The 18,554-nt window shown below is 58.5% G+C and overlaps 7 protein-coding genes across 7 annotated transcripts in view; 6 read left to right on the top strand and 1 right to left on the bottom strand.

The window, feature by feature from the left end:
* Positions 1 to 224: 224 nt before the first annotated feature.
* Positions 225 to 1,373, top strand: VDBG_04281 (conserved hypothetical protein; the record flags this gene model as incomplete). The annotated part of the gene is made up of 1 exon (XM_003006282.1): positions 225 to 1,373. One exon carries the CDS (start codon positions 225 to 227, stop codon positions 1,371 to 1,373), a length of 1,149 nt encoding a protein of 382 aa, XP_003006328.1.
* A 1,495-nt stretch (positions 1,374 to 2,868) lies between these two features.
* VDBG_04282 (arrestin) lies at positions 2,869 to 4,575 on the top strand (the record flags this gene model as incomplete). Its single annotated transcript, XM_003006283.1, has 1 exon — positions 2,869 to 4,575. The coding sequence occupies one exon, from the start codon at positions 2,869 to 2,871 to the stop codon at positions 4,573 to 4,575; it is 1,707 nt and encodes a 568-aa protein (XP_003006329.1).
* A 306-nt stretch (positions 4,576 to 4,881) lies between these two features.
* VDBG_04283 (lipase) lies at positions 4,882 to 5,945 on the bottom strand (the record flags this gene model as incomplete). The annotated part of the gene is made up of 3 exons (XM_003006284.1): positions 4,882 to 5,332; positions 5,539 to 5,689; positions 5,756 to 5,945. 3 exons carry the CDS (start codon positions 5,943 to 5,945, stop codon positions 4,882 to 4,884), a joined length of 792 nt encoding a protein of 263 aa, XP_003006330.1.
* A 3,932-nt stretch (positions 5,946 to 9,877) lies between these two features.
* Positions 9,878 to 11,299, top strand: VDBG_04284 (conserved hypothetical protein; the record flags this gene model as incomplete). The annotated part of the gene is made up of 4 exons (XM_003006285.1): positions 9,878 to 9,890; positions 9,951 to 10,333; positions 10,440 to 10,569; positions 10,629 to 11,299. The coding sequence occupies 4 exons, from the start codon at positions 9,878 to 9,880 to the stop codon at positions 11,297 to 11,299; spliced, it is 1,197 nt and encodes a 398-aa protein (XP_003006331.1).
* Positions 11,300 to 11,977: 678 nt separating this feature from the next.
* Positions 11,978 to 12,740, top strand: VDBG_04285 (predicted protein; the record flags this gene model as incomplete). The annotated part of the gene is made up of 2 exons (XM_003006286.1): positions 11,978 to 12,325; positions 12,384 to 12,740. The coding sequence occupies 2 exons, from the start codon at positions 11,978 to 11,980 to the stop codon at positions 12,738 to 12,740; spliced, it is 705 nt and encodes a 234-aa protein (XP_003006332.1).
* Positions 12,741 to 13,197: 457 nt separating this feature from the next.
* Positions 13,198 to 16,386, top strand: VDBG_04286 (predicted protein; the record flags this gene model as incomplete). Its single annotated transcript, XM_003006287.1, has 1 exon — positions 13,198 to 16,386. The coding sequence occupies one exon, from the start codon at positions 13,198 to 13,200 to the stop codon at positions 16,384 to 16,386; it is 3,189 nt and encodes a 1,062-aa protein (XP_003006333.1).
* Positions 16,387 to 17,597: 1,211 nt separating this feature from the next.
* Positions 17,598 to 18,554, top strand: part of VDBG_04287 (conserved hypothetical protein) — a gene marked incomplete at both ends in the record, with an annotated part of 1,830 nt that continues 873 nt past the window's right edge. The window contains one exon of the mRNA XM_003006288.1: positions 17,598 to 18,452. Within this exon, the coding sequence (XP_003006334.1) occupies positions 17,598 to 18,452 (855 nt within the window). The remainder of the gene's footprint in view (positions 18,453 to 18,554) is intronic.

Below are 18,554 nucleotides of genomic sequence, written 5' to 3' on the forward strand. Positions count from 1 at the left end.
CAGCAAGACCAGGCAAAGCGAGCCTACATGTTGCTGGCATTGTTCCAGCCTTCTGCACGACCGAGGCTAAATAGCAATCACCCCTTCTGTTCTTGCTCCCGCGACTTCCGAAGTAACGAGACCAAATAGTCTGCTACCGCCCCGGGGCGTGACGCTAGGTATCGACCGGATGGCGATGTCGCCCTATGACAAAAAGTCGATCGATATGGCTCTTCATCAGGTTGATGTGGCCAGCCCACGGCGTGTCCCGAGACGACTACCCCCTTGAACAGTCGGTATCTACGCAGGAAAAGCATTACCAATGCTTAGGGGAGATTGTCAGTGGGCCATTGGCCATCAACCCTGATCAGTCCATTCATCAGCTCGACTTTGAGGTCTCTGACGACGAACTGAAGCGCCTGAGCACGTATAGCATGCCTCCGGGCGAACGACAGATTCTGTGCGACTATTTTGACGGTTCACTTCGGTTTCGGCTTCGTGTCTGCGAGGTCTCTCTCAATAGCCGTGGGTCGTTGTCGGAAGCAGCGTGGTCGACAGTGTCGACACAGTGGCCAGCCCATATCTACATCATGTGCAACAGTCAGGCAGTCAAGATTCGGCGCAAACTGCACAACGGCCAGGACCAGCCAGCCGAGCTGACAAGGCTGATTCGAGGAGGGCGGAACGTGGTGAAGCTGTCTGTGCCGAGCGTGGCGCCCAAAGCCGGACATGCCACGATGGTGGCGGTGGAAAAGGTGGTGACGCTGACCCATAGCCGCATCATGGCCATGGTCTCTGAGCGAGGGGTACTTCCTGCGGAAGCGACGAGGCGCATTGTGCGAGAGCGACTGACACCGGTGGGCCAGAGCGGTGGAGACGACGACGACGCGCCCATCATCTTCAGCAATCTCAGTATCGACTTGGCAGACCCCTTCACGGCCACCATGTTCAAGATCCCGGTGCGCGGGTCCTCGTGCACGCACCTAGAGTGTTTCGACCTTGAGGTATGGCTCGGCACGAGGCTCGGCAAGTCAGCATCGGTTCACTCGCTCAAGTGCGGCTGTGGGCTATGCAGACGCAGCAGGGCACTGGGCGCGGAGCCGTCGCTGACGGACAAGTGGAAATGCCCACTGTGCGACAAGGACGCCCGACCAGGCAGCCTTCGAGTTGACGGGTTCATGGTGGAAGTGCGAGAAGCTCTTATGCGCCAGGGTCTGACACGCACCAAGAGCATCAACGTCGGGCCAGACGGAACATGGAGCCCCAAGGCGGAGCAGCCCGACAGCGAGGACGAGAGTGATGTGGAAGCAGAACCGCGAAGGCCGCCAAAGCGGCCCAAGACGGACCACCAGACGGAGGTTCGGGGGGCGGTCGAGGTGATTGTCTTGGACTGAAATAGTCATTTCCATTTTTGGGTCAGTCTCTCCTGTGCCACGCTTGGACGTGGCAGGGCGAAATGGTTTTCTTTTTCTTTTTTATGGCTTTTGCTTTTCCAGCTTGTTCTCTCCTTTCTTTTTCTCCCGTTCTCTCTCTGTCCCTTTCTCACTTGAAACAAGTTTTGCGATGATACCACATGGCTTAGGCGTTTGGGAGGAATGGAATGTTGGTCGTCTGGCGACTATTTCAACGGCGGGCGGCAAGGTCGTCGCGGCATGGCAGTCGTGGCATGGTTTGGGTGAATGCTGCAGCGGCGAAGGGAAGTGAGTCCAGGCCTGGCCAAGAAGGATTTTCGATGGCTTCCTTGCCCTGCTAGATTAGATAGCTGAATTGCGGTACCTAGGTATCTAGGTAGCTAGGATAATAGTGAGGCATGGCTTACACTACTTTGTGCTCCTCTTGAAGACAGCCTTTGCGACTGCGACTGCGCCTGCTCACCTATCTAGGTACCTAGGCAAGAACGATACCTCTATGAACGTGCCGTCTGATACCTACCTACCCCAGGTAGTTAGGTCAGGTTAGTACTGTTTCTTGGTGCCTGTGGAAGCTCGGCGGCAGGTGGCTGCCGTACTGCACCTGAGTGCAGCATGCAAGTGCAACAATGGAAAGCAGGGACGAGGCGGACAGATGACAATGACATCAGCCCCACGGGCGCCACCAAAACGAAGCAGAGCGTGGCCCGCGAGAGACAATGATGAGGTGTGCAGGCACCTACCTGTGTCTTGGCAAGGTACGTGAGCAGGGTAGCAGGTGGGCGGGCAATTGGGCAAGTGGGCACGTACCGAAGTGGGTTGCACATGCACAGCCTGCCTTGGTCGTCAGTGACCACCTTCATCCTGGTGACGAAGGGACGTCAGTTTGTCCCACTGTATGTCTGCCAATTTGTCGAGTCTGCTCGTCTGCCTGTCTGTCTCATCGCGCATCGTCAGCCCGCCAACTGCTTCGCCTCGGATCATACCTACAGACCAGGTATTGGGGTACGTGGCCCAGTGCGCGTACCGCGCGGCTGGTCTCTGTTCTGGCGTTCGGGGGACAAGCACGAAACAAGAAAGACGCCTGGACCCGGACTTCTACTATTCGCTTGTCAGTAGCTGTATCCATTCTCGATCATCTTCCATCGAATCAATTCATCAAGCCGCGTTCCGCAAATCCCTCGCTCGCCACGTCTCTTGTCTCGACAAGCCTCGCTCGAAGCAGCCACAGTCACCACCAAGCAGCCCCGAGCCACCTCTGCTCCTCGTCGCTCACTCACGACCATCTCACAGCTTCACGGTCTCACTCACAGTCCCACAGTCCCACGGCTCAACAGTCACAGTCCTACGGCTTTAAGTCTCACAGTCTCACGGCCCCACGGTTCCACCACGTACCTACAAGTAACTCCCGACGCCTCACATCCACCCGGCCGCTCTCCTGACGTGACCTGGCCGCTGCTCTCGGGTGCAACCCGCCACCATGTCGATCCGCATAGCTTTGGACAACCAACCCGAGTTCTACACCAACCTCGACTCAATCGACGGCCGCATCATTCTGTCCTTGAGTCGCCCCGAGAGCGTCGGCGGCATCATTGTCAAGCTCGAAGGAGAGTCCAAAACGGCTCTCGCCATTCCCGGTGGCTTCGATGACTACGGCACCCCGCAACCACCCCGGCTTCCCGGCAGCGGCCCCCCTGGCAATGTGCTGAGTGAGAACCACAAGATTCTGTACAAGGTCCAACAGGTCTTCCCTACCTATGAGGACGATGTCGCCAACGGCTCTGTCGGCGGCAACTTTGTCCTTCCCAACGGTCAGCATGAGTTTCCCTTCAAGTTCAAGCTGCCCCTCAACAACGCCTGCAGCGACCCCGTCGCCATGTCCAAGATCGGAGGCCTCGGCGGCCTCGGTGGCTTTGGCGCCGGGGGTGGCATATTTGGCATTGGTGGCATGCGTGTCATGGACGGCAGCAAGCAGCTGTTCATGCCTCACGTCACCAAGACACTGCCCCCCTCCTTCACAGGCATGCCCATGGCTGCTGAGGTGCGTTACTACGTCAAGGTGACCATTCAGCGGCCAGGCCTGCTCAAGGAGAACTGGCGCTACCAGATCGGCTTCAAGTTCATGCCCATCGAGCCCCCTCGCCCTCCCCGCACCACCCAGGAAGCCTTTGCGCGCCGCCCCTTTACCTTCAAGCCGCGCATTTCCACGCCAGCCGTTGCACCTCCCTTACAGAAGAAGCGCAGCTCCTTCTTCATGACAGCCAAAGACAAGGAGAGGGAAAGGGAGAAGGAGAAGGAGGAGGCCTCGAGTAAGGCGTTCGCCGAGGCCGCCCCGCCTTCGATCGAGCTGTCTGCTCGTCTTCCTCATCCCCCCATCCTCACCTGCAACCAGCCCGTTCCGCTGCGGCTCATCGCGAAGAAGCTGGTGCCCTCGAACGAACAGGTGTATCTGACCTCTTTGCAAATCGAACTCGTGGGCACCATGACCTTGCGAGCTCACGACCTGAACTACAAGCACCCAAGCCGCTGGACCATTGTGCATCAGGTCAACCTCAACACGCCCCTGCTGCAGAACCCAGCGACGGACGAGGTGGGCGTCGAGTCTGTTGTGCCCGATGATGTCTGGCGGCACGTCCCTCTGCCCAACACGGTCGCGCCTTCCTTCGCCACGTGCAACCTCCAGCGGACCTACGAGCTCGAGCTCAAGGTGGGCCTCAGCTGGGGCGCGCCCACACGCTCTGGAGGCCTGCTAGCCCGCAAAGAGCCGCCGCCGCAGACCATCTACCTGCCGCTGACCTTTGCCAAGGTCCAGGTCTACTCAAACATTGCTCCTCCGCCAGGGCTGCTACAGTCCCTGCAGGAGCAGCAGAACAAACCGGCGGCGGCGACTCTGAGCCGGCCCCCAAGGTTACCGCCGCGAACAAACACGGCGGGCATGGCCTCGTCGGCATCGACGCACACGATGGCGCATCCGCACCAGGCCCCGCCGCAACCACAGCATGACCCGCTGTATCCGCCGCAACTCAGCAACGATGGTGCACCGCCGCCGGACGACGCGCCTCCGAGCTATGACGAGGCCATGGCGGACACGGCAGGTGCGCCGTTTGAGGGGACGGCCCAGGCGCGACCGGCGTTTAGCGGTGTCACGAACGAGAACGCGCCCAGTGATGTGCCGACCAAGAGCTAGGGAGGGAAGGGGGCGAATGAGCGTGAGGGGAGATACTGTAATGAGCTGCACGATGAATGGCATGATGCGGGCATAGATACCAGGGGCGGACGGGAGGTGTTACAGGCTAAAGAGGCGTTGCGGTTCCTAAATGGGCATTGTCTTCCGTTGAATCTAGATGTAGGGCGCACGATAACCGCTGTCTATATTTCATTTCCTTCTCACTTTCCGCAGGCTCTTCATGTATGCCCTGAGACAGCGTACACGGCGTTTTTTGTTTCAACCAGAACCACGATGTGTCCGTTTGGAAGTTCCGTCCGACACCGGTTAGAGGCCCTCCTTGGCCAGCATGTCTGCGATGTCGAGATACAAGGCAACGGCGTTGAAGGGCCGGCGCTGCCCGGTCCAGATACGCCTCGTCTCCCAGCGCAGGCGGTTCGTCCAGTTGATGAGGTCGAGATGGCTCACGTCGCGGAGGGTGCCGCGGTAGTCCCCCCAGCGGCTGCTCCTGACACTAACAAGACCATCGTTGGGGCCCTCGTCGCGCGTGACGACACGCCAGCTGTGGCGGAAGGGGCTCAGCAGGCCGGGCAGGTCGGTGGCGGCGCCGAAGCTGAAGTAGCGCGTGTCCGGGTCGTCGGGCGTGGCCGGGTTGAAGTCGTCGCGCAGGTAGGCCGTCGTCAGCTGGTCGAAGGCGCCGGTGCCGAGGCCGACGGTGCCCATGACGCCGTACCAGTCGGACAGGCGGGCGGCGTGCAGCATAAAGTCGGCAAAGGCGCTGCCGTGGTGGGGCGTCGAGATGGTGACGAGGCTCCGCGACGCGAAGGCCGGCGGGCCGCAGCGCGCGAGATCATGTAGCGCGCGTCGAGGCCGCCCATGGAGTGGGCGATGATGTTGACGGGGCGGCCGCGGGGCGCCCCGGCCTCAATGGCGGCGGCGAGGGCCTCGGCGCGCTGCTCGATGGAGCCCGTCGGCGGCACGGACGGCGTGATGATGGGCAGCGAGGGCGCGAGGGTCTGCAGGGCGTCGGTGATGCCGTGCCAGTAGTGTATCGCCGGCAGGAACTGGAGGGGCGCGCGGATCTCGGAGAAGCCCAGGAGCCCGTGGGCCAGGACGAGCGCGTTCTTGGGCGACTCTGCGTTCGGTCAGCTTGGGGGGGCAGGGACGCCGGCGAACGTTCATGGGAGAGGGGAAAGGGTACCATAGTGGTCTCTGACTTGGGCGTAATCGTCCAGGATCTCCCTTCCGACCTCCTTGAACCTCGGATCATGGTGGTCCTTCCATGGCTGTGGTGTGGTGCGCAGAGCCCTCGACCGCGTTGCTCGAGACGCTGCGACGGGTGCTGGTGGCGCTCGGAAAGCCCATGTCGCTGGGCGCGCCCTCGAGATCATGGCAGGACTGTGGACATGGAGATTGGGGGCATGATCGTCGTCTAGTCGACTCGCCGTGCATCACTGGATTTCGGTCAGAGGCGAAGATGGGCACCGAGGCAGGTGGGCACGTAGGCAAAATGGCAAGCGCCAGCGCGTCTCGTTCTTGACGTCACCGAATCCAGCCGTTTGTGGCGGGTCTGGGCTACTGCCGGGGCTTGGCCGCTACTGGCTATTGCCTGGTGATGTACATGGTGCCTCAGGTGCCTTGCCCTTAGCTGGTGTACCTACCTAGGTACCTCGTAGCTCGTCGGGCCTCGCTCTAACAACACCTCGAAAGGTGAAGACGATTTTATGAAATGACTTGTCTGCCGTTGAGGGAGACTTGCGTTGGTCCATCGTGCCTTTCAAGTGCAGCTCCCTGCTGAGTTCATGGGCGTCGTTTGCTCTGGCACAGATGCAAGTCCGATACTGCGAGACGTATTTGGACTGTACACGACAGATGGTAGGCTTCTCGTGCAAGAATTCATTCTGAGTCTCCCAGCAGTCCCTCGAGACGGCTAGCCACAAAATCACACTCTCGACTTCTCGTGCAGGAAACTCTGAGTATGCGATGCTGACTCGCTGGCATGGACTTTGAAAAATCTTGTGAATGCGCAACTCGGTTTGGTACTACGTGGCTAGTCTCAGGGCGGCTTCACGATCAACGGCACTCGACGGTATTGGGGCTGCGGCCACGCAATGTACCTTCACGCCGCCCAATGGAACGTGAATCGGATGATGGCAACGTTGGGCTCGGGGCATAGAGCTTCGAACGCTCTCGTGTCACCTACTTCTTTTCCATGTATGCATCGGCAGCGACAGACCTCTATTCCAGCAAAGCCGTGCAAGTGTTGAATTGTGTATCGTGGGTTGCCTAGTCCGACGACACACGGCCTACGCATCAACATGAGACACATTTCATCGCGACCCCCGAGTATTCCAGAACGCCCTCGAGCCCCCCTCGAATCTGCCTTACGTCAATCTGTAGACAGCGTGCACACGTGCACAGGACCCTCACAGCCGTCCGAACCCGGCAGACATGAGGATGCTTTTGTCAGACGTGATCCGTTCTCCCTCCTCACGGGGCAAGATCCCCTCGCACCATGTTAGTCACATCTGCACTTGGCCCTTTGACTTTGCGGCCCCCACTTGCACGAGGGGTTGGTCTGGGTCTGGAGCTTCGGCATACGATGCTGATCCTCGTTCGAGATGTGGTGTTTTCTGCAACCTTGACATGCCGTCTTGCACAAGATCCGCAGCATCACAGGCGGGCGAATGGCGCGGCAGGGCGGCGCCAACGAGGCCACGCCAGAGAACCATCACTATCAGGTGCCAAGCAGAGACCTAGGTGCGCATCTCCGGCACATGCCTTCAGGAGCATAATCGCGACGCTGAGCTGGGCACCGTCACTTGTCGTGATTTGTTCCAAGGCAACAGGCGAAGAGTCAGAGGGCGTGGGTTGGTCCACCCCCGGACGGGCGCATCTTGCGCAACTGTCATTGTCTGTCATTGTGACCATCAAACCACGAAAAAGACCGTGTAGGGTGACATTTGTGCAAGGGTCGTCGAGTAAGTTATGCACGTTTGGTCTTTGAACCCGACTCGAGACGTGCTGAACCTGCCGAGGGCGCGTCTGTCGAGATGCTAAGCCCTTGGCAGCTCCGTGTAGCCGCGGCAGCGTCGAGGAGTAGCGCGACGGCCGAGTCCGCCGGGGCTAGCCTCAGCCACAAGAACAGGCACCGCGGAACCAGAGAGAGACGAAAGACGGGAGGAAGTCTGGGCGTTGCATGGCGAAGAAAAGGCTCGAGGCGAAGAAAAGGCTGAAGGGTGAAGAAGAGGCTGACCGCCTGCCTGCCTGCTGTGACTGCAGCCTGCTGTGGGTGCAGCCTCGCCCTCGACAGTTGCTGCCTCAAGCGATCTTCCCTTCGCGCTGCTGCTGCCCTTTGACGACCTCCCGACCTACATACGTAGGTACCTACCTACCCAAGGTATCCTTATCCATCTGTCTCCCTCCAAAGTCCAAAGTAGGTGCGCGCCTCTAGCTTCTCCTTGTTCCGCATGCAATTCTTCTCTCGTCTCCTTTTTCCGCGTCTTGTGCCTCTTTTCCTTCCGCCTTCTCCATCCGGCCCGTCTCCATGCTGCCTTCTGTCTGTTGGCGCCAACGTCAATACCTGACTCGAGCGGTGATGACGAGCCAGCCTCCCGCAGCCGCCCCCCCCTTGGCCCCATCGACATGCTCATTTCGAGTTATCTGCATCATGCAACCATTGGCATTTCCATCACACGATCGTGTGCTCGAACCATGATGGGCACAGATGGACACAGATGGTACACAGATGGGGAAAGATGAGCGAAGAAGAGGGGAAGCCGGCTGTCCAGAACAGGTGACAACAGAACAATGCATTGTACTAACCACCAACCGTGCACCTCATGTGGACCGCCACCTCTTGTTTATCTTGCGCATACCTGAGAGGGGGGCAAGTGGAAAGATGGAGAAGATGCATCTGCCGCCATCGACTTTCTTCAGTCCAGGAACCGTTCCGCCCGCCCCTCCCGAAGATCTCTGCCCTACCTGCCCTCCTTGGCACGACGGCCTGCCTAACGAAAGGTGTTCATCGTTGTGAGCAATCAAGGCAAGCTCGGCAGCCAGCAGGCAAACAACCCTAGCTGCATGCATGCCATCACCAACGACTGGTGCGCGATGATACGGAATCTGCCGCCCCTGCAACTCAGCCAGGGGGTTGGCAAAGGGCCTAGAAGAGAGAGGACCTCGAGAAGAGAGCCTGGCAATGAGAGCCTGCGGGGCTGTGGCACAGACGCGTGATAGCCTTTGCCGCACACACCACACTACTCAACTCATTGGACCAGAGGAACGCCAGAAGCGCCGACAGCAGACTAAGGTCTCGTTCATTGCTACCCTGTCATATGCGCCGTTGTGGCTAAAGGGTGCTCCCGCCAGTCGGCCTTCCATCATTGGTGCTTTCTCGCGGCCGTATGGGGTGTCGCCGGGGGGGGAAAGCCTGAAGAGAGACAGTCTGAGCCTGGTCTGCAGATCGCTACTCTCCTTCGGCATAGCCCAACCGGCCTGTCGGGTCCGCAACACGCCAACTCCTCCGCCCGAAGACCTCTCCACAAGCCGTTGTGCGCCCCCCCCTTAGTCGGACGGCCGTCCGATGATTCCTTCCCGTGTGAGCCGATCTGAAAGGTGGTGGTGGCGGTGGGGGCCAAACAGCCTTCCTCTAGTCCATGCCGAAACTGCCTGAAATCTAGAAAGGTTTTCTTGTCGTTGGGAGGGTGCCGTGGGTGCTTGCGTCTCTGCGAATCATTCAACCGGCGCAACTGGAGGTGGGGGGGGTTGATGCCCCCCTTCCTCTCGTGCTCCTCATTCTCCGGTCAAAAACCTACCTACTTGGGTAGATGATCATGGGTTGGTCGCAGCAATTTAGCTGCTTGCTGACCTGGTGTTGGCACACAACACGAGACAACACAACACACCCCGACACGGCAGACTACATGCGCGCAAGTGGACATTGCTGCCTCGGGTCGGGGTAAAGGGGTGGAGGGCGAGTGGGACTCTGCACCTGTGAGGCCTTTGTGCACCCCCAAAACATCCATGGTATATCCAATGCACCATTACTTTGTAGAACCGGACGGTCGGGGCATGCTGGCTGTCAACGTGTTGGTCTCGCCTGCGTTGCCCTCCTCCTTGTCAATCCCGCCCTCGCACCTTGCCCTCGCCCTCAACGTGCGTTTCCCCCCTCCACTGTTGCTCGAATCACTTCGAATCAAGGTATATAGCCCCAAGCCTGCCGAGCTCGCCCTCTTGTCCTTGCCCTTCCCTTTCACCAAGCCTGCTCAGCTAGGTCCATGATGAGATCAACTCATCGCTGCCTGCCCAGCGAGACCAAGTCATGGCAGGTGACTGTACCACAGACACCTGTCCAGTGAGCCAAGGCTTTCTCAGCTACCGTCCTACCCGACCAGGCAACTCCGTCTTCCTCGCTGGTTTCGCCCTGCTCGTACCCGTGACCCTGGCCCTCGGCTATCGATTCAAGACGCCCATTTTCGCTTCCATACTGACGACTGGCCTACTTCTAGAAGTCCTCGGCTTTGCTGGACGACTGCTTCTCTTTGACAACGTCGCCAACAAGACTTACTTTGCCCTGTTCCTTCTCGGCACCGTCCTCGGCTCGACGTTCATTGCGGCCTCCATCTTCATCATCCTGCCGCACGCCCTTTCGGTCTACGGTGCAAGGGCCAGCTCTGTCCAGCCGAAGCACATCGCTCTCGTGTTATCTGCTGTGGCTCTGGTTGCTGCCATTGTTGAAATCATCGGAACAGTTTGCGTTGCCTTTGCTGTCTTGGAGGTGAGTCTTTCGTCCTGCTGGACCCGGGGGGTTCCTGGCCATCTGTTTCTAACAAAGCCAGGCCCCGCAGAACGCCAACATCCTGGTGACGGGCCTTGCCATACAGACTGCTGGTTTAGTGGTCTTCGTTGCTGTTCATTCCTGGTTCACCATCAACCTGAACGGCGAACGTAGCAAACTAGACCCAAAACACGCCACGGTGTACCGATCAGCACGCTTCAAGCGATTCCTCCTGGGTATGTAGCATTCTACAGGTGCACTCGGGTGATCTGAGTTGACTGACAAATCTTTCCAGGTACGCAAGCTGCGACAGTACTGCTTCTCAGCCACACGATTTACCGGATCGTGGAAACAGCCAGTGGCTTCGACGGGCCTCTCGCACAGAACGAGGCTGCTTGTATGGTAGTCAACGGTGCACTTCCATTCGTAGTCTGTGCCCTCCTCGCAATCTTCCACCCCGGCGTGGCCTTTGGCAAAGCTTGGGGTCCCACGTCACCTCGTTTGCGCAAGCGTTACACCCGCCCAGCACCTCTCCGTTCGCCAGTAGCGACCTTCGAATATAGTCGAAGCCCCGATCAAACAGCCTTTGACAAGATGACGACCCCCACGTCGGCAACCATGCCACTGCAGAATGCCACCATGGCAACCACAGTCAAACAAAGCCCCGTCACGCAAACCACCACGCAACAGCCTCTCTCTGTTGGAATGACGCAGAAAAACAGCCCAACGTTCTGGAAGGAGCAGCAGAGACGCCACTCGCAAAGGCTCAGCTCAACCTTCCTCAGACAGTCGCCCAAGACCAGCCCTACCTTTGAGATGAATCAGATGCAACAGCCCAGGGCAAGCCCGACAGCCCAGCACGGCTCTCGGCCACACTCTCAGTCGCTGTCGGGTCACAGGACGAGTCTCAAGTCAGAGCAAGCCGCAACGCGGGGCAAGTTGGTGGACAGCGAGACGCTCTGGTAATCAAGGGTACCGAACGAGGGCAGACATGGTTCGACTCTTTATCAGCTGATATGCTGATTCGCTCACTCTTCTCTCCTTTATTTCTGATACCTGGCTTCGTTTTATTTGTTTTTGGTGTTATAGGAAGTGGCGTCCTCCTCCTTGTTTTAGATGAAAATCATCTTTGTTGGACCATTCGGGCTTCAGATGCAAGACCGATGGTCGCCTTTTCTTCCTTTTTCTTGCCATCGGGTGAAGCAGGAATCTGATGGAGCATTCGGGAACGGCTTTGCCTTTCTGGACTTGTGAGGCAAAACAGCCACTCTTTAAGGTAGTCAAGCAGGGGCTGTCAGCTCAGACTCCTTTGTTCCCAAACGGGTAGACTGTCATTCCTCGCATCGAGACGCACGTTCATCCTCCAGAAGGGGGGGGAATCCATTCCCAAAGAAATTGATCACACACTCCGCCATTGTTCTGCTCTTTACTCTTGTGTTGTGCCAATGATGCCTCGTACATAAAATTGCGCCCATCCACACCCCTCGATTCCACGTTGCCGGGCATGCCAGCCACAGTTGCTCCGTGTCCGTTTGCAGCAACCGAATAGTCATTCTTACAACAAAGCAGGGAATACCAGGGAGGAGACAAGAAAGAAAGGAGAACAAACAGACGAAGAGAGAGGAGAAAAGCGCCTACACACAAATGGCAGAAGCGCCTGCCCACCCCCCCGTCTTGCGTCTGCCGTTCAAGCTGTCGAGGTCAGAGAAGAGAATCATCCTCTCGTCCATCAACGGCAGTCTCCTGCGGTCCCACGCCGCCCTCGAGCTGGCGAGGGCCCTGACGGCGGCCGGCGGGGCCTGCCCTCCCGACCAGCGACGGGGCCGAGACGCGTACCTCGACGCCCTGGCGCACGCCAGCGAGGCGCACAGGGACGCCGTCGAGCTTCACCGCTGGCAGCAGGCGGCGCGCGCGCAGGTGTACCGTGGCCACTGTTTCCGCGGGCTCGGCGCGTGGAGGCGCGCGCACGCGTGCTACGTGCGCGGCGCGAGCGTGCGCGGGAGCGCTTGGGCTGCCGTTGACATTTGAGGGGCTGACGCGGGAGTGTCAGGACAGGATGGAGGAGGAAGCAGCAGCAGCAGCGGCGGCGGCTGCGGCGGTTGCGACTGCGACTGTGAGGAGGCCGGACGAGGGGACCAAGACGGTGAGCTTCAGCCCTGTTGAGGAGCACGTCCTCGACCAGGCGTCAGCGGGTGGGCTGGTCAAGATCGCGGACGCGACACCCGGGGGTGATGATCCGCTCGCAGGTGAGTCGTGCTGGATCCGAAACGCCGAGGGCCGCATCGTTGCCTACCGCTGGGAGAAGCCACAGCTGAGGAGAGTCGAGGGGACGGCGTACCTCAAGTGGTGGGAGGAGGCGGTCAAGCCCATTGGACTTGACGAGAACGACATCTGGTTTACCAAGTGAGCTTGGCATAAGCCGACTATAGACGAAGAGCAGCGCCGTTCAGTGGGAAGCTGGACTTCCAGGAGGTATGCATTTCAGAACACAGAGTACTCCCAAATTTCTGTCATGAAAAATAGAATAGTTGATTCGTCAGAGACACTGGATGAGCTTTGCTAATTTTCGTCTTTGTCTTCGCAGAGTAGTCGGGCTGGCTCGACAATGTTGCCGCCACCTCCTTTGTTGTGCCTTGAGCCTCGACTCGGGCCTCTTTCTTTGAGGGTACGGTCATCGATACTTGGCTTCAGAAGTAGGTGCTTCGCTAGTCGTCCTGTCGTCTTTTAATAAACGGCAGCATGCGATGGCCTGTCTAGGAGGCTGTTTTCCCACCCTATCTACCTCTTGCTTTTATCAGACTCTCTACTCCAACTTCAAACCACGGCTTCCATCTTCACTAACAACAAGGAAGGGTTGTCACACCATGGCAAGTGACCACAATACCGTCGAGGGTGACGAAAATCCACCTCATGGTCAACAGCAGAGCGAGCACTCAGAGAAGAAAGCAGATACAGTCGACTATGGAAAAGTGAGACCGTTCCCGAGCCGAGATCAGAGAGAACTGCGCAAGCGTGTTTGGGCCAAGCCCGTACTCATGAACGATGGCGAGAAGAAGCGCATCATAGCCAACTACGAGGCAGACTTTCACGACTTCGAAAAGGATGCGGAGGAGGCGGGCATTTTGGAGGAGGGCGGATCGAACGAAGGGTCATGGGACGTCGACGAAGATAATCCACACGGAACAGCCACAAAACGTGTGCACTTCCTTCGGGCAGATCTCGAGGCAGGTCCCTCTCCCGAGGAGAAGGCGCTCGCGCGAAGGCAACAGTTCGAGCAGCAGACAGGCGAAGAGGTTTCCGACGCTGACTGGTTTGCCATTTGGTCGCACGAGACGGCTAACGACGGCATGATCGAGCGCCTCCGCCGGTGGGCTGCCGGCCGAGACTCGGTGCCCGTGGCGTACTTTAATGCCTTTATACAGAGAACATACGCTGTAACATATGACGCCATCGCTGAAGAGGATCGTCTCCGGGCGCAGAAGCTGTCCATGCAGATTGACTACGACGCGCGGCTCGAGCAAGATCAGAAGGACTATGATACCCGGGTTGCCCGCTCGCGTGCGGATGCGATGGCTTCTGCAGAGGTAGCACTCCTGACTAGGATGATACAAGACACACTTGGCCAGATTTTTGAAGAGTCGAGACTACAAGACGAACCACACTCTGTGGCCTTTGCCGAGGCACACGCCGATGCTAGCAAGGCCCTCGCAGATCGTACGCGGGCGGAAGAGGCTGTGGACGAGACCACAACCCAACATATCCCCCCCAACCCTCAGATGATGGGGGATAAGGACGGTCGCCTGCGCACTGCCATGAATTCTCTGCATGCTCATCTTGTTAGCCAGCCCTCAAACGCGGCATCTCTCGATAGGCTTGTTGACGCCCTGCTCACTTCATCCCGTGGACGACAAGAATCTCGACAGGACTTGTTTGATACCCAGGAACGGCTGCGACAGAACGCAGATGAACGGGCGAAGAATGCCTTGAGGGTGCAGAACTTGGGGTTCCAACACTTCATTGAACTTGAACAACAACTTCATCATGCTACAACAACGGTCGCACAGGTCCAGAAAGACCTTCGAGACCGCGATGATGAGCGGAAGAACCTGTGGCTCGTCGTTCACTCGATGGAAAACTCAATGATGAAGCAAGCCGTTGTCAGCATCAACAAGTATCGAAGGCTCGTCGCGCAGCGGGTCCGAAACAACCTTTCCGAACAAAGCCATAAACTTCTGACCGAGGCCAGCAAGCTTGAGCGCTCAATCTACTCGTTTGAACAGCTCAGTGAGGTGCTGCAGAACACCACCCTGCCGCCCCCGGCCGATGTCGCAACTCGCATCTCCGACGAGCTCGCACGCATCGCCTCGCTCTTTGAGAGCGTACCGGACAGCATCCGCAGCCTGGCGTCAGGCCTCCTGGACCAGGAGATTGAGGAAGAATCAAAGTCCAGCGAGAGGTCGGCCGAGGCAGACACTCAGGCGAAGCTGCAGGTTCTTGAGGACGAGGTCAAGAAGCTAAGTGATGACAAGAGGCGGCTCGAGGCGCAAATGCTGAGTATCAAGGACACGACGGACATCTCGGCGCTGCTTGACGCGCAGGACGCCGACAGGAAGCGGGCCGACGAGTGCCAGCGCGAGGCGCAAAGAGCTACATTCGCAACTGCGCGAGTCGAGGCGCAGGGTATAGCGGACCGCCACGTGAGTACAGACCGTATCACCGCCATGCAAAGGAGCCTCAACCGGGCGCACGCCCCAGGCAAGGTGCTTGAGCGGCAGGTGGAGCAGGCGAGAGAGGAATGTCGAACGGCGGAGCTGAGGGTGGATATTGCAGAGACCAAGGCCAAGGACCTCATGGCGACGCTGCAAGAGGCGAGCGGCGACTTTATGAAGATTTTACCCCAGTCCGAAACGGAGACCATGTCGCCCACGGCCACGGCCACGGCCACGGCAGCGGAGGTGAGCGATGACAAATACACGAGTGAGAATCACAGGGGCCAGATCGAGAGGCTCACGAGCGAGCTGGAGAAGCTGAAGACAGAGAAGGAGGGCGCCGCGTCCAAGGCCTCGTTTGCGGCACGCTGCGAGCTCGAGAATGAGTTGCGAATCAAGACACTTGACATGGAGAGAGCAAAGGCGGAGCTCGTCGAGGTCAGAGAGTCGATGGCGGTTCAGGTGCTCGCGGGGGTTGAGGAGAGGACGAATGGTCTCTGGAATGATTTAGTCGCGAGCGGAATAGCGGCTAACATGAGCAATGACGAGGTGGGGGAGGAGGTACGGAGCGCCCTGGAGAGGTCGCTTGATGCACACAAGGTGTTCAACACGAAGCTCCTCGACAGCAATTGTGAGCTGCGCAGGCTACTGAGCGAACACAACCAGGCGTACGCCAGACTGCAGCTGGCACGATCGGGTGATGCACTGTCAGGCGAGGATTTCAGAGGGAAGCTTGTAGAGCTTCAGCAGGAGGTGGCGGCGATCCTGGGGCGCGGCGTGGACGATGCCGAGGCACCGGCGACGACGTGGGGTCAGGGACAGCGGCAGTCGGCGATGCGCATTCAGCAGGTATTTGCCGGGAGGCCATCGGCGGAGGAGGCAGCGGCGGGCCTTATGAGCCGTCCCCAGATCGAGGCGTACTGGAAGTACCTGTCATTTCAGCGGCAGCGGGCGCAGGCCGTTAGTGCGCTGCGACACGCAGACTGGTGTGGGGCACTGGCGAGGCTCGACAGGCTGGACAAGTGGCTCGAGGGAGCTGGCCCGTGGCACGAGTTCTATCGGGAGTCTGAGATTCAGGGGTCGCTAGCGTTTGCGCGCGCTTTCTGCCTAGCTCGGACTTCTGGCGACATGCGGAGGAGCGGCAATGCTGGCTGGACAGTCGTACGGGACGCTTCGAAGCAGGAGCTGGAACGTGCTAGGGATATTTGCCATGGCGAAGGTGGTGATAATGTTGACGAGAGTGATGTTTCGTCAGGAGAAGAGATACGATACGTGCAAGTATGGCGGGATTTTGGGACACGCGCCGAGCGCGAGTTGGATGCCTTGTCCTTTTTGGGAGAATGAGGGGAATGCCGGGGTCGAGGGCGATGAATAGGAAGAAGAGTTACTGCTTAGGAGAACGAATGCTCGAGAATCGGCTTTTGGACTGTGTCGTCGGTTGAGATGAGGTCGTAGACGGCTGGGTAGGAACCACGCATTGTACTTTCTGAGTCCAGTGAGGCAGGCACCACTTGTGTAATACAGGCACACGGAAGGCAAGCACCTGCCCACTCATCATGATGCCCCTCTCTCCTCGCCTCCCCTGATTCCTTCCCTCGGCTTCAACTTTGCTGTGCCTTCTCTAATCGAGGCCACCATTGCTGTGCTGAATAGTCGGCCCGAGCGTTGTGGTTACAACTGCTGCCTGCTGGGCAGCCTGCCAGGGGGGCAAATCACCACCAAGATACCTAAGGTACCTCAAGGTAACTGCACTCACCAATGCACAGGCTGCTCTTCGAGTTAACCCATTTAATTGTGCAATGGCTACTCACAATTGTCACTGCTATTGGCTGAGCAATTGTCTGTACCTTGCTCCGTACCTTAGTTAGCCCGGTAGGGTACCTAGAGATAAGGTTATACAGTAGTCCCCTCGCTAGCTGCACTGACATGATGACATGGGACGAAGACAAGGGAGCATTGACGATTCTCGTGTCTAACCTGTCTAACGGCTTGCGCAGACAAGGGTCTCAAACCCACGCACAACCAACCGCCACCAACAGGCGCTTCACAGCCAAACACCTCGGTCGAACGAAATATCGAGCCTCGAGAGTCTGGTTCGGGGAGCAAATGATTCATCTTATTGCTGCAACATTTGCAGCGTGCTTCGCCTTGTTTCTTCCGCGGCAACTCCGCCCACTCCGTCTGGCTCACAGCAGCCCGTTCTGGCCTTTTCTTCTCGACGCTCATCGTCCGACTTCTCATGCGCGCATGGACTCCTGAAATCAGAGTAGCATGGTCACATCCCAGAAGGGCCCAACCGACATGTGCCCTGCAACTCATTTTCCTATGAGAGGCTCGCCTCCCGCAGCACCAGTGTCGGCTTTGCAAGCTGCTCGACAACTGCCCTCTGCCAGTCGCCGTCTGCTCGGTGGAGGACTACTCCCCCCCTCACCTTGACGCATGACGGAGCCTAGACTGGGTACTCTTCTCGCTGACTTGGCGATCTCCCCTCCCCTCCACTCTTTCTCTTCAACCCAGCGCCCCTGGAGATAGCGGCCTCAAGCACCAACAACACTATGAAGGTGCCTTTTCTTCAACAGCAGGCTCAACTCGAGAAAGGCCATTCTCGAACCACTTCACAACCGGGGTCCTTACCGTTCACCACGGATCTCAAGGCAAAGCTGCTGCCTCTGACCCAATACAGCTACAGCATACCGAACCCTCTGGCGAGAGCCCTCAAGCTCGTCGCCGCCGTCCTCGTCTTCGTGGTCTTGTGCTTGAACCTACCTTCGAGGCGACCCTACGCGACAAACTTGGTCCTTGAGACGGCCGACTTGCGTAATGGCGCCCTTGTCTCTGTCAAGCCGGTCAGGCCGTCACATGCCGCTGACGACCTGTCCAAGCCCATCAATGAAAGCACCCACGACGCCCACCCTACTACGACCCACGTCATGAACTGCAACACCGACATGGGCAGGCTCCGCGAAATCGGGGCCGCCCACGATCTCGGGGACCAGATCGAGTACCTCAAGCACTACATTCGATTCACGCGCAAACCCATCGAACGGCGGTCCTATACCGTGCTGCAACAGAGCCTGCTGCCCGACAGTAGCGAAGTAGGCCAGAGCTTCCGCACGCTACGACTGTCCGAGAGCAACGTCCACGAGGCTGAATGTCGCAAGCCTCTCGACCTTGAGGTTCCCCAGTCACTCTTCCCCGCCAATGTCGACCTCTCCGACTACATCTTCGCCCTTACTACGACTTTCAAGCGCCTCAAGCACCCCAAAACGATCGAAGAGTGGGCCTACTGGCTGACAGATGGCAACGGCAGGACGAACGGCGGCAAACTCCTCGTTCGGCTCACTGACGCCTCCGACGTGGAGCTCAGAGACGTGACCCAGCGCCTCGCCGATGTTGGCATCGACGCCGAAGTGAGCGCTTGCGACAGTCGCATAGAGAACGAGATGGCTGCGCGCTATCTCGGCCTGGTCCCTCTGCTATATTCCCACAAGATATCCTCCACGAAGCAGGAA

Source organism: Verticillium alfalfae, genomic scaffold, assembly GCF_000150825.1.
Source record: "Verticillium alfalfae VaMs.102 supercont1.4 genomic scaffold, whole genome shotgun sequence".
Taxonomy (NCBI): domain Eukaryota; kingdom Fungi; phylum Ascomycota; class Sordariomycetes; order Glomerellales; family Plectosphaerellaceae; genus Verticillium; species Verticillium alfalfae.